The sequence below is a fragment of the Barbus barbus genome (genome assembly GCF_936440315.1).
Source record: "Barbus barbus genome assembly, chromosome: 40".
In the NCBI taxonomy this organism is placed as follows: domain Eukaryota; kingdom Metazoa; phylum Chordata; class Actinopteri; order Cypriniformes; family Cyprinidae; genus Barbus; species Barbus barbus.
The window spans coordinates 22,535,161-22,550,563 of NC_136718.1; the positions used below are offsets into that span (position 1 = coordinate 22,535,161).

At 34.9% G+C, this 15,403-nt stretch overlaps 2 protein-coding genes across 4 annotated transcripts in view; both read right to left on the bottom strand.

Moving 5' to 3' along the window:
• The window catches only part of LOC306859819 (G-protein-signaling modulator 2-like), a 31,639-nt gene extending 22,359 nt beyond the window's left edge, over positions 1-9,280 (bottom strand). The window contains exons 1-3 of one of the 3 annotated variants that reach the window (XM_079401122.1): positions 9,037-9,280; positions 1,957-2,178; positions 1,728-1,863 (exon numbers count right to left, since the gene is read on the bottom strand). In XM_079401122.1, coding sequence (XP_079257248.1) covers positions 1,728-1,863; positions 1,957-2,177 — 357 coding nt within the window. In that variant the 5' untranslated portion in view covers position 2,178; positions 9,037-9,280. Of the gene's footprint in view, positions 1-1,727; positions 1,864-1,956; positions 2,179-6,263; positions 6,484-9,031 lie in introns of those variants that run through there. The other 2 variants (XM_079401123.1, XM_079401121.1) reach the window with 2 other exon arrangements.
• Positions 9,281-10,476: 1,196 nt separating this feature from the next.
• LOC306859820 (growth hormone-releasing hormone receptor-like) overlaps positions 10,477-15,403 on the bottom strand; it is a 37,679-nt gene continuing 32,752 nt past the window's right edge. Inside the window, exons 11-13 of the mRNA XM_079401124.1 lie at positions 13,778-13,907; positions 11,967-12,008; positions 10,477-11,260 (exon numbers count right to left, since the gene is read on the bottom strand). Of these exons, the coding sequence (XP_079257250.1) occupies positions 11,159-11,260; positions 11,967-12,008; positions 13,778-13,907 (274 nt within the window). The 3' untranslated portion in view covers positions 10,477-11,158. The remainder of the gene's footprint in view (positions 11,261-11,966; positions 12,009-13,777; positions 13,908-15,403) is intronic.

A 15,403-nucleotide genomic window follows, 5' to 3' on the forward strand; every position in this document is an offset into this window, starting at 1 on the left:
TACTCACCCTTAAACATGGGAGATATAAAAAAAAATAGACCATCGTAATCTTAAAAATGTATATCATCAACACACATTTTTACACAAAAAGTGTTTCAAAATATGAAGAATGTATCCTTATGACAATGTCCAAACTACTCCCATCAGTTTGTTTATCTTTCATTTTTATCAATATATAAATGCTATGTCATTTATCTGTTTTATTTATTTATTATTTACTTTACAAAAAAGGATTATCAGTCAATAAATACATGACCATTTTAGCTTTTTATTATTTCTGTTTTACATCTTTTTCAGACAATGATCAAATTACATTAGCAAAAAGAAAATTATATTTAACAGTAAGTTTTATTTGTATTATTTTATTTATTCACATTTCATTTACATTACTAAATCAATATTTCCAGTCAATAAATACACTTATTGACTATTTTTGCTTTTTATGACATCTGCTTGACTTATTTTTTTTTAGTTGAACATTTTATTACAAACATGTTTTTGTTTTTCATTTTAGTTGATAACAATATATAAACATACTTGATGGAAAAGTGATTAAATTCAAAATGAATAAAAAGTCCTATTACTATTTATTTGCTTGAATAGTCAGTTTTATTTTATCAGTTATTTTATCACAAATGATTACTATTTTATTTATCTATTTAAAGATCTTATTTTAAAAGTTATTTGATAAAAAAATACTGTAAATACAAACCATTTCATTTATTTATATTCAAACAATTTAGCAATAAATAAATAAATAGTATTGCTTACATCAATAAATAAATAAAATCAGTCAATAAATAAATAAAATCAGTCAATTTGAATTTAACTTATTATATCAAGCAATGAGGCTCGTTTCTTTTTACTTGGACGTTTTCTTTGATTCTGCAAGCATACTGTGACGAGGAGCTGTCAAGCTCCAAAAAAGGATAAAAAGTCAATACATGATACTCTCAGCCTGATGATGCCATATGATCGCGGTCAGATCATATTCACACAAACACATGCATGTATGTGCACTGTGCCTTGCCACGCCAAGTTTGACATCAATAGACCCTTAGTAGTAAATATTGTGACATTTTTCTGTGGGCGGAGCTTAGCTGTGGCAGAGAGATTCCCCTGACCCCTTCACTAACGCTAGCTATGAAGTCTGTTTAGCTTGTTTTTTAATAATAACTAGAGAAATTCCAATTTTATATAAGTTGTGATGCATAAGTCATCTTTAGACGAACCCATAACAACAAAAGACAAAACTTTATTGAACCTTTTCTGATAAGAAGTGTGCGCTGCAAATGCAAGCATTTTTGATGATCGCTTCTGTCCAGTCCACTCGTTTTGTCGCGTTTAACCACAGCTGTCGTCGGTGTTTTGTCTGGCAGTGGCATCAGGTATGCCTTAATTTTAAATTGGAGCCTCTACAACATCGATTCGGGCAGCCAACATCACAACAAGATGATATTTTAAGATCCTAAATGTAGCCGAATCTGCGCTGGTTTGAATGGGCCGCCTCCAGTTTTCCCTTTGTTTTGCCTCCAGCTAGCGCTGTGACGTAATCGTGACGTCGGCCCTAAAAGGGTCTATACAGAATGCCACTGGTTCAAGAGAATCATACTGTAGATTCTTTAAAATACCTTATATTGCGCTACAAATGATTAATGATGGTTGAAGCTTCCTTTTGGGTTCGGCTATTGGATTAAAAGGCTCTTTGGTTGTGTTAAACACCTCACCTTATCATGGAGCATCCTGGAAATGTCCAGATGTCTTTGGCAACAAACTGCTGCTTCATCATAGCGACCCAAAACCTTCAATGTGTTTCCAAGGTTACCACTGGCTTTAGCTTCCCCCAGCTGATCTCCGATAGTTCTGAAAGAGTCAGAATAACAAAACATCTTATATTAGATAAGAACATAATCCTACCAGCTTTTGAAACAGTGACATAAGCTTCCAGATCAAGACCTGGTGAGCGTGAGGTCGTGCCGATGGTATTCCAGAGCCTTGTTGTAGTCATGCAGGTGGAAGTAGGCATTGCCCAGCTGACTGTAGATAGCACTCAAAATCTGCAGGTCTTCTGTGCCCACCTGGATGGCCGACTCAAAAAAGGAGACACCCGCATGGTAATCTCCCACTTTACACAGACGCTCACCTTCCAGTGCCAGTTCCAGACACGAGGCCTCCATCCTGCACGGGACAGTAGAGAGGTGAGCAAAGAGCAAGATTAGGACAAAATGGGATTATTAGGTTATTTATCTTAGAAAAAAAAAAAATTATATATATATATATATATATATATATATATATATATATATATATATATATATATATATATATATATATATATATATATATATGTATAAAAACATGAAAAAATAAATAGTTTAAAATGCAAAATAAATGCAATATGAAAAAATAACAAACTCAATTAAATAAATCAATTGATAATTTTTTTATAATGAATAATGAAACAAATAGAAAGAAACCAAGTAAAATAAAAAATAAAATAAAAATAAATGAAGAATTAATGAAGAAAAATTAAATGCATAAAATAAATGGTTAAATATATAAATAAACATAAGTAATAAATAAATAAGATCAATTATAAGTAAATAATAATAATACATAAAAATGCAATTAAATAAATAAAATGAATAAATATTAGCTCAATTTTAAATAAATAAATGAATGAATAAAATACTTAATTACATAAACAAACAGTCAAACTTGGTTGATTTTCAACCAAATGTCTATTTTCTAACTAGGATGAGCACAGAGACACAACAAAAGTAGTGGGGACTGAAATAATAAATATCGATATATCAAACGATATACACTCTAATAAGAAAAGAACAACTAGGAGCAACTTAAACCTATTAAGCAGTTTAGTAATTGTTTAAGCATATTCTAGCATTAGTCAGACACTGTACTTTTATATTTACATACACAGACCTTTTTAAGAGGCCTTACAGATGAGGAAAAACGAGTGCCCAGATCATCGTAACCGCTTTCTTTTAAGTCTATTTACTGTAGATGCATTTAGTATTCATTTATACACACCAAGTGACAGCAAGTTCAAATATTTGTCTGTGGCAAACAACAGCACTCCACAGACATGCTAGCAAAATCTAGAAGAAATACTACAACACCAACATCATTAGGTCTTTGTCTACACAAGTTCTTGAAAAGGTATTTTTGGCTGACGCACTAAAAACATGATGACTCCCTTATGAACAGTTTAAAGAGTTTCACAGAGTGACTAAGAATCTCATCTGAAAACGCTTCCATGAACCAGCAACCAGAAGGCTGACTTGAATGCTCGGAAACTGTCTAAAGTATGACAAAATATAAACATGTATGTTGTATTTGCATACAAAGACTTCTGTTTGTTATTGCGGAGTATTTTTCCATGTTTTTGTAAGAAAAAAAAAGTACATCTTGGTCCCCATCAAAACATAACCGTTTTTTTATTCAAATATATTGTCAAATGTAATTTAATATATATATGTTCAAAGCTGAATATTCAGCATCATTACTCCAGTGTCACGTTATCCTTCATATATGATCATTTGCTACTCCAGAAACATTTATTATTATTATTAATCAACGATGAAATCAGTTATGCTGCTTAATATTTTTGTGGAAACTGTGATGCATAACATTTATTTGAAACATGTAATCTTTTGTAACATTATAATGTATATCTTTACTGTCACTTTTACTGTCACAAAAATATTAGTAGCTTTCAAAAAAACGATGTTACTGACCCCAAATGTCTGAATGGATTTTCAAACCGACAAGCAATCACCTCCAACTGTGCGCAGGAAAACTCACAAACCTCACCTTTTTTCCTTTTTGGAACTTTCAGCGCACCATCTAAACATCTTAATCTTTTTCATGACTTTCTCTCCTCCGGTGTGATAGACACGTTTAATTCTCCACAGGGTGCAGCATGGGACCCACGGTTTCAACCCTCTCAGACACATCCCGAAACGGACTGACCTCTGCCAAAAGACACCCTGAATTCCAAGACAACCCCGTCTGTGAGACCTTCCCCAAGCCTCTGCATAACCAAACCAGGCTTTAGCCTTGAAAATGTTTTCTTGTTGACATGCGGCGACAGGTTATGCTGGGTCTCGCACACATAAACGGAGGGTCAGCGGTAAGCCTCCTGATAACAGATGCAACAGTGTGACATGTCAGTGTCATCTACGGACACCCGATGGCAAGCGTCAGTTCCAATTATCAGTGAGAGGACACATGGAGATTATCACGCGTAAAGGAGGAAAGAGAGTAACAGCTCCTAAACCCGTTATTCCAGTTGGATGGGTCAACTTCAGTAAAAAATGCAATGCAGCTTCTGAAATGTTTCCACTTACAAACTTAAAAATAAAGGTTCTTTGTGGGTATCTATGGTTCCATGAAGAACCTTTAACATTTATGGAACTTTCCATTACACAAAAAGTTCTTTATGATGGAAAAATGTTCTTTCGATTTTTTTTAAAGTTCTTCACACTATGAAAAAAACGGTTCTTTTAAGAACTGTTCACTGAAAAAGGTTATTTGGGGAACCAAAAATTGTTCTTCCATGGCATTGCTGCATAAGTTTTTTCAAAAATGAAGGGTCTTTAATGGCAATGGTTCAATGAAGAATCTTGAACAATTATGGAATCTTTTCATTGTACAAACTTTGTTCTTCAAACTAAGAAAGAAAAGGTTCTTTTAAGAACTGTGAAACCCCCCTTTGGAACCTTTATTTAGTGTAATTACTTTGTTTTGCTTGCTAAGTCATGCATTACTATTACTTACTCATACTGAAGGTTAAGGATTAGAACAATCCCATAACCCTACGAATTAAGCTTTGACACTTAGCTAGTCCTGCACCATTTCAGCAACTGACATAAATGATACATCAAATCATGTAGCTTGTTGAGGATAGTTTAAACATTCATAATACAATACATTTAGATATATGCATTTAGAAGATAAATAAAGCCTAAAAAACATGAATCTACAGTACACTGAATGAGGGACCTAAAACATAACTAGGCATGAGAGTCTAGGCTTTTGGCTTGGGCCAGTAAGCAAACAAGTGCACAATGTTCTTCAGAATATGTAAATATCTAGAAGGTAGGTGAAAGAGAAGGTAGGAAGGCTTTAGAGCTGTGAAGGAATAAAGCAATCCAAGAAAACCTGCCAGAATTGATTAATCTTCTGCTGAAGTAGAGCGAGACGTTATCGTGAAGAACGAATCGACTCCAGCCAGAGAAACACTCAGGTAACCAAGGCCACGCTGGGAAAATCCATTAGACCGAGTTAAATCCCATGCTTTGCCCAGAGTGTCCTCAGGGGAAGGCTGGCGGCGTTCGCATGTTCTAATTTCTTTATCCTCAGCGAGGTGGTGGGACGCGGGCCGAACGGCTGACGAGATTTCTCCACTGACCGATACAAATGACTAATTCGCACCGTATATTAACTCATACTTTTGATGAAGTCATGAATTTCACTGATACTTACTGAAACGCCAGGCATATGTTGCTCGTTATTTCTGTTCATTTCTAAAACTCCGACTTTAAAGGGACAGTTCACTGTAAAAATTTTCGGAACCATCATGAACATCTTTTCAAAGATCTCCTTTTCTGTACAAAAGAAAGGTTTGCAATTATATAAAGGTGAGCAAATGATCAAGAAATTAACAGAAAAGTTCAAGTTTAGATGAACCATCCCATCCAAACGTCAAGGCTTGTTGGGGCCATGGCCTAGTGGCTTGTGCATGTGCTCCAAATCCTGCCAAATTCAGTCCCATTTCCCGCTCTCTCCAAAATTTTCTGTAACAGCTGTATGTGTGGAAAGGAACACAGGCCCTTGACTCATCTTTCAGGTCCAGTGTGAGATGCTCCTGCAGTATTTCTGGATGTCCGACAGCAATAAAAGAGACAAAATAGTGCAACAACTGCTGACCCTCCCTTTTAATTTTTAAATACGCCTATTAAAAATGTACACACAGGAGATCTCTCGACAAACCTGAGCCCTCATTCACTCGCCTCCACCCGCACACTGTATTACATTTCAAACCCCGTTTATCTGATGGAAAAACAAGTACACGTCAATGGATCACATCTGCTAAAGAATGACAAACTCTAGCGCTAAACGACCTATTTGACGACATTTGAAGTCTTTTGGTTGCTTAAACCAGATAAAGATAGAGGTAGAAGAGAACGGATGCAATGTTAAACAAGTTAACATATGGTAAGACAGGTGTTTTCTCCTACCTGGAGCGAACATGAAACGCTTGATCCTCATCTTTTGTGATCACATCCATTTAAATTCATAGTAAAAGTCCAAGTTTAAAACAAAAACCCAACAGCAAACATGCAGATTTGGAAATAAATCTAAGATCATGTCATCACAACAAAAGACAAACATAAAGAGCGAAGATGTCCATGCTTTCACTGGATCTGAACCGTCGCCATCTGACAGGCGAGCGACACTAAAGAAAGAGTCTAAGTAATTTGAGCCTCTCTCTCCCACACACACACTCACACACACCGAGGTGTAAGTAACTAATGCTCTCACTAAGAAAACAGTCAATGACTGATTAATCACAACATGCAACACTTCCACCCTACAACCTAATTCTGACTTAGTATGTATCATGTTGCATCTCATGTGGATGGGTGAACATGAGGAAGTCTCTTGACTTCCTCGTGAGCAACCATCCGATCATCAAAAGACACTTTTTTCCAGGATGAAAAGTTGTTGCATTGCGGTGGCTGTTTGACGTGACCCAGGCAAGTGTCGGATAAGCCAGTGCATGAGGAAAAACAAAGGGTTTTCAATTTAAAATGAAGACTGAGACCAACAGCACCATCTATAATCTTGATTAATGCTTTCATCTGAAGGGACGCCGACACATTAGATACCATTTACTCACCCTTACGCCATTTCAGGCCCACCCATACGAGTTCATTTGTTCCAAGAAACACAAGTGGAGACATTTTCAAAAACGTTTCAGTGGCAAGAACCTGTCCAGCTACAAAGTTGACAAAAAAGCATTATAAAAAGTCCATATGACTCACAAACCATTCCAAATCTTTTGAAGTCATATGATAGGTTTGTGTGAGGAAAAACCCAAGGATTCAATGCCACTTGGTCCTGCTGATGTTAAACCTGGTGCGATGCTTCTTCATGCAACATGTTTGAATATGGCTATGCTTTTGTGCAAATTAAATATGGTAAAAGGGAGCTTTTTGAGAAAATAAATACTTATATTTCAATGTTTTGCTCACACGTGACTTCAAAATGCTTGAGGTGCATGATCTTTATCATCATTTTTGATGACTGACATATGTAAAATATTTCCTTTTGCATTCCACAGACGCAGCCATGTCATTGTTAACAAACTAAGATGATTTAATAAATATTATTATTAGTTTGTTAACTGAATTAAAGTTTAAATAATTTTGTAATAAATCTAAAATATAAATATTCAATTAAAAATGTAAACAAAACAAAAAAAAACACATGAAAACTAGAAACGTTATCTTGGCAATTACTATAAAATATGCTTAAGCTGAAAAACTAAAAAATAAGATTTTTAAAAAACTAATAAAACAACAAAATTGCTAAAATTTTAACTAAAATGAAAAACAAGAAGTATAAAAATAAAAGCTAATTCAATTATTCAATAGTAAATGTATAAACAATACTAAAATAACACTGCACAGGAGAGCATCCTAAGTTTGGGAAAGCAAGAGTGTGAGTTAACAATGACAAAACTTTCATCTTTGAATGAACTTTATCCTGATCAGAAACACAACAGTGGGAAAACACAACATAAATCATATTTGTTTGTACTTCAGGAATTCCTTGTATTGAGCAGAAATCTAAAAGCATTGTTCACATTCAAAACTGGATCAACCAACAATCTGAATACTCAGGAAAGGGCTGCGACCTTCATCTCTGCAATGTCTTGAGCTAACAAAATTGTAAACACTTCCCTATTTTAGACCACAATAGGCCAAACACGGTGGTTTTGTGGCTCCTTTCCTAAAGTCCTGAGCCAGTTGGTCCAGCAAAGCCCAGGCAGTGTCCAACCATATGTTTACTCAAGCATGTGATAAAGACACGCTCTATGAATTTTCCTTTTTGTTTGACATATCAACTTCCTTTGCAGGGTAATTTCACTAAACAATCATGGCCGGAATATTTAACCTGATACAAAATCACAAAGAAACAACTGCACCATCATTTCAGTTCATGTTTTCTTTATGCTAACAGTTCCAGAGTCATTGAGCCACTTATTCAAAGGCTCTACACGAGTGACAATAGCTTTGTGAACAGAATAAAACACAAAGGTGCAGCTTGTACACTGTAAACGCCTGCAATTCATTAAAAGATTCAAGCACACAAACACAAGAGCTGCTGTGTCCGGAACCTTTCCAGGTGTTTCTCATAAAATCCCAAGCAGCTTAACTTACACGTTTTCAAAAGAATTAGGAACATACTCAAGTCTTATTTTAATTTTATTTACTAATTATTGTAATTCTCATGTCAATGAGTCTCATTGATGAACATCACCAAAGGAAAAAATAAACTAAAAATGACAATTAAAATAGCCATAGAATACAATTCTATATATTACTTTATATTAAAGCAGGCCTATAGGTATAAATACATTAAAATGTAAATATATCTTTATTTTTAGGGGCTTACATTAATGGACAATAAAAATGTGCTTAATAATAGCACAATAGCACCTTTTTTGATACTATTTTTTTCTAATATAACGTTGGAGATGTTTTGATACTACTATGGCATGGTCAGCATATACTGGCTTGTCTTGGAGATAAACTGTAAAGATAATTTTGACTAGTAGAAAGTCATTTTTTCGTGAAATTGCCATAGAAGTAAAAAAAAAATAACTTTCTTAAAAAGACAAGGAAGTACTATGCAACACAGAATAGTTCAGGAAAGGAGAAGCTGTTCAGGCACAAACAAAATAATGCCGAAGAGAAACGAAATCAAACTCATAACTTGCCTTACTTTCAGATTTGAAGAGCTTTAAAGTATCGCGCTACATGTCCTGCGGTGGGAGAGTTTCTCGCTTTTTGAAGAAGCATCGGTAAAGTTTCTTTCTCTTACTCCGCCATGTTTTCTCAAGACACTTTCCTTTCTTAACTATATTTTTTTTTATCGGAAAAAAGGAAAATGTCTTTTACTTTGGCACGCCAATCATTACACAGGAGTTTGTAAACGCCACGCCTCGCCATCATAATGCTTCAGCGCTGAAGTCATGCTCGCGAACGAATCGATTCTTTTGAATGATTCTGTCGAACCGATTCGCAAAGCGATTCAGAAATCGCTGAAAAAAGAAGGGGGAGCAATATTGTAGAATTGTTACTAATAATTATTAGCGTTGTTATTATTAACAAACTAATGCTGAAATGATTTCATATACATATTTGTACTTTTCCTGATTATATGTGACTTTGTTTTAGACTAAAACTTTTGGAATGACGGTAGAAATACTGTTAGAATTGTTAAAACACACATAAACTAATCCAAAAATAAATATTTTAACAATACAAATAAAGCGGAATAAAATTAAGCGATGACTCGCGGTGAATCGATTCATTGGATTATCTGAAAGTATCGATTCGCTAAAATGAATTGGACGTCCAAGCAATTACTTGGCAAAATGTATTAATTACTTGGCAAAATTTATTAAGTTGGGTTAACATTTCGTGCCAGATTAGATGAAAATGTTTGTGAAAATATTCAAAAATAAAAATAAACAAATAAATAAACGAAGGAGGACCATTTTTGTCTGCAACTCAATTTGGTTCTAATTATTAGCAAAAATAAATATAGAAAGAAAAAAAACAGGACTTCCAAAACCTTAAACATGACTCAAATCTCATTAAAATAATTATTGTGAGTAAGTAGTGTGATGTATTGACCAGCAGGGGTCAGTGTTTATTAAATCCATTTTATGTATTAATTTTTCCTGTTTTTAAAAATGTAATTATATTATAGACATTAATGCAGAAAAATCAAGACTTGAGCTCAAAAATAGGTACACGTACACATTGGGCCAGTTTACATACATGCACAAACATAATAGCAAGCACATGAGTGACGACAGCAGCTTAATTGCACTATTAAATCTTAAAAAAATGGATAAAATCCATTACAGATATTTCCATCTCTGAGCACTCTGATTTGATGCATTAATACACTTAAGGCCACTCAAAGAGCATGTGAAAACAGACAGATAAATAAATAATGTATTACAGCTAGAAAATATACAGTATAATACAATATTTAAAAAAAGTTGAAATGATTTTACAAGCTGTTTATAGGCAATAGAGTATAAATGCACATTTGGTGAGAATTAGAAGAGAAGGCTACATATAAAGCAGTCTTTGGACACATTAAACCATGCCACTGTTAAATGCATTTGGCATTTCAATCTCTGCTCTGTTTTAAAATGCGAAATAAGCTATCTTTAAATGAACCAGACTTCTGTTCATGGTCACTACAGGTAAATAAATAACTAAAAGTATAACAAATGGTTCAATACTTAATTCATTTCAATACTTAATTCATTTTGAAGTTGTAAAAAGAAAAGAATCAACAAGCAGAAAGGAGAAACCGGGGCTAGTTGTTACAATTTTAGCTCAAAATAATAATTTTGAGAGTGAGTTTAGTTTGAAAGTCAGTGTCTTTATAAATACATACCTTTCAGTCTTTGCTACAAAGATGCTTTTGAACATTACTGGCAGGGAAAAAAAGATATATGATGAGCAAATTGCAGGGCATGTTGTCACACTATGGGAACTTGCCATTAAACAGGCGTTTCAGCTAAATATACACAGCAATAGTTATGAAACACAAAACAACTTGTGAAATAAAAAGATATATACATACTTTGATTAAACCCACCCAGAATCCCCCCCAAAAGCAGCAGTTTTGCTATGATGAATTCCAGTATTCACAAATTTTTACCAGATATACTGCAGCCCAAATACTGTATATTCTGGCTCTTTAAGCCATTTGTTGTCATATCAACTGAGCAATACAATCTGCATTTAATCAAACTGTGTTTTATTCAGATGTTCATGTTTTCTGGAGGTGTTAGAGGCACTGGTGAGTTTTAATGACTCTAGAATGGAGTGTCCATCTGACTTCCTTTGGCTCCAACAGGGACGACAATGTAACTCCCTTCTTGATATCGCATCCAACGTAGGCGTATTTCTTTCTGAACCTGACAGACAAACACATGTACTGTATAATATATAAACACAAAATCTCAGGAGAGACTTTGATCAAACCTAAATCTAACATATGTTATAAATGTATGTATATATTTTATATTCTTCAGCTGTTTGGACTTTCATTGTGACGGCACCCATTCACTGCAAAGTGATATAATGCTAAATTTCTATAAATCAAATGAAGGAACAAACACATATACATCTTGGATGGCCTGAGGGTGAGTGCATTTTCAGCGAATTTTTATTTTTGAGTTAACTGTGCCTTTAATATATTGGCTTTGTTAAAAATTATTTTCATTAAATACAAGACTGAAATGCAATGCATTATTATTATTCGTCCTTAATTGCGTATTGGCCTTTAAGCAGTCCTCTTGTTAATTATCCAGTCTGTTTTTTAATCAAATTAACAAAGACTGGCAAACATGTTTGTTAAGGATTTTATTGGGCCAGATTTTGAGTTCAAATCTTGTTCAGGCACATGAGAACGCTGATTCTCTCCATTCAAAAACAAACCTGACTTGCAGAATCAACAGTAAACAAGCTGGTTAGTCCAGATATCGGACTTGCATGCATTTTTGCAGTTGGTAAAAGCATAAGGGCATTGCACTTTTGGAATCTAGCTTTCAGCACATTATTTGTTGGTGTATATTTTGTATTTTTATGGTGTGTGAGAGCTGCCACATAATAATCACTCACCTCCTGGTTCAGGAAACAGTAGAGAACTGCCACAATGAGGCCCTTAAGAAAATCAATGAAGAGAAAGTCAGTTTCTGCAAATTGAATAAAATGTTCCTCAGATCAGATATCTAGAAATATTATAAATCCATCTGTCTTCCTCTCCCTTTCATCTCAGTGTTAGGAGACAAAACAATTTTATGCTGTTTTGCAGGCCCATAGTACACCATTCATGCACAATCATGGATGTATCTGTGGTTTTCAATATTCTGCAAGTGTTACTCTGAATATAAACCTGATAGGAATCGTTCATTAATTCATGAGGATTAGTAAATAATGCCACAATTATCATTTTCAGGTGAACTATCCCTGTACTGCCAGATCAACCAGCAGGCACCAGATGTCTACATAACATCAGGTTGACGTTGGACATGACGTCAGGCAGATGTTGCATTTTGGTTGAAAATCGGGTTGACGTCAATATTTGATTAGCTGGTTGCCTTAAAATTTTAAGTTGGCTCCACTTTTTTTTTCTTTTACAGTGTGCCTGCTGGTGCAATGGCAGATAAATGCTGCTATAGAGGTGATTTCAAATGTCCTAGGATCAGTGAGTGATAGCCTTGAAGGCAGCTAAATCTAAATATTGCTCTTTTTGAGCAGTCTGACATGTCAATCTCCAGCACACACACACACACACCAATACTATATATACAGGCTATAACTGAGAACACTAAAATAGATGTCCTAAGATATCAAACCTGTCACAAGGACCGCCGTAGGCTCTGTAAACAGCAAATAGTAATCTGAAAACTTGAGGTGTCTCTCTGCCTGTCAGTCATTTTTACACATTCGGAGTGAGTTGACATGTCTGACTAGTCAAGATAATTGACAAAGTCTTTCTTCAATTTTAGCCTTCACAGAAAGTAATTAGCACTAAAAAACGCACATCACGGACATCATATTAAACCTTTACAAGAAGGTAACAGCCTTCCTGTTATGTTTCTTGAACTCCTGCATGAAATTAATCTTTAAAATTAGTCACCGGCCCTTCAGGAAACTCAATTAGTGTTCCATCTAACTAAGTAATATCTCTAAAGCCCCAATGTCCATCTCCTGTCTCAGCAGATCAAAGGTGAGAATGAGGTCTGCTCTGAGGTTGTTTTGATCTCAGCTCACTTGAAGACAGGAATACATGAATCTGAACAGAATACTAGGCATCACACACTTTTGGATTTTGTAAATGGTTGAAAATGGAGAAAAACTGGCCATCATATACTAAACGACTGGGGATAGCACACCGACCACAAACTCTTGCAGAAATATGCGGCTCATTGTTAGCATGTGACTAGCATATGTTTCTGATTCACTAAAAACAACTATTTTAAAAGAGTCATTTGTTAATTAATTGAATGAACTAAGTGTGTTTTGATTTAATAAAAAGAACTGGTCTTAACCATTTCTTTGTGAACTACACAGGTTGCTTTTCATGTTTTTGATTCACTGAAGAGAACCGTTTTAAAAGAAACATATGTTAGTTAATCAGCCTACACTGGTTTCTGGAAGTTTTTGATTCAATAAAAAGAACAGACTGAAAATATTAATTTGTTCATGAATTGGACTATAACTGTTTGTGCTGCATGTTTCTGATTCACTAACAACAGCTAATCAGAAAGAGTCATTTGTTTGTGAATCACACACTAAATCCATGAACTCCAAGTGCCGACTGCTTCTGTTTTTTGCCAACTAGCATCAACATGTCTATCTGGGCAAAATCTGGGCTGTGTGCTGTGTTTGTGTTTAAGCTGTGTTGTGCTGATAGCAGGCTGAATAACCTGGAAGGAGCCCAGACACAGCTCGATGCAAAGCCGCAGGCTCACGTTGAAGTAGTCTGGGAGGAAGTTGAAGACCATGTAATGAGTGCCGAAGAGAGGGATGAGGAGGAGGGTGGACTTGGTCAGTCGCCTGAGGGGAGGAGAGATAAAGGATGAAGAGGAGGAACGGTAAGAGTGTTACTGGGCAGATTAGTGCTGAGAGATTCTGGTGAGTGGACTTTATGGATTCAAACGAGTAAGAACATGATAAGGTATGACTTCAGACAACACCGTAAAGGAATAGTTCACGAAAAAATCAAAATACTGTCAATATTACTCACCCTGTCATTCCTAACCTGCATGCTGTTATTTTTTCCATGTACAAAGAACGTGAATGGGGACAGGCGCTGTGAAGACTCCAGAAAGGAGCAGAAAGCATTATAAAAGAATCATTAAAGTAGTCTATTTGACTTGTAGGCTTTATTTTATTGTGTGGAAAATCCTGCACATTCAAACTGATCACACTATTTGCAAGAAAGCATTTTGTTTTGCCATCAATGATGGATGAATGCAGTATGGAGTGGTTTAGTTGATTTTTTCATAAAACCAATCTGTATCAAGGACTGTAGTATAAAGGTATAGTCTATATAACTTGTACTCTATATTCCAAGTCTTCTGAAGTCAACTTTGTGTGAAATTGAAAGTTTATTCAATGAGTTTTGATGCCAAAAACTTTTTTTCATATTGGGTGAGCTATTCCTTTACTTTGAGGTCCCTCATTGTTTAATGTATTAAAATTCAAAATTAAAATCACTCACAGATCAATGAACTCGCGGTGTTTTACTATATTAGCACCACTGCACACAGTTTTTATGCAAAACCATCAAATAATCTTGACAGAAACTCTTAAAAACACAGAGCGTAGCTGTCATTCACAGACCTGTGTGAAATATGCATATGTATGAGTATGAATATAAACGTAACAGCAGCAAACACTCATTTTTGGCAAAAACAAAGAGTCTCTTCGTGATAACACCATTAACGGGACACATAACCAAACACATACACACATCTCCCTCCAAATATTGTGTACGGTCATTCAGTGCTCTTAAACACGAGCTGTTCCAGGCAGAAATGTACTAGAAATCATCCTCTGACACATGGATATAAAAACAGTATTGAAATTTGATTATGTTGCTTGGCAACAGCCTACAGTTTGACTATAGGAACTGGCAGAAGAACTGTTTATTTTGATTACTGTCATTATGAAAACGTTTTCAGTTGATTACCATAATCGTATACCAGAGTAATTAAAAGAATACCATGAATTGCCATGATACAATACCCACATGATATGGTAATGCCATGGACATTTTTTCATAATACTATGGTATTTATAGGGTACAACAAAATATTTAAAAGACAACCATGGTATTGAGATGGTCCTGTTTGGGTTTGTTGTGGGCTGTATTATTTTTTGTTAATTATTATTTAATTCATTGAAAGTTTAAATATTACTTTTTGTTTTTAATTTAAAAACGTATGTTTTGGCAATTAGTTGAAATAGTACTAAAGTTACTACAACTAAAACTGCTTAATATTTTCATGGAAGAAAAAACATGATACAATACCATTCAAAAGTTTGAG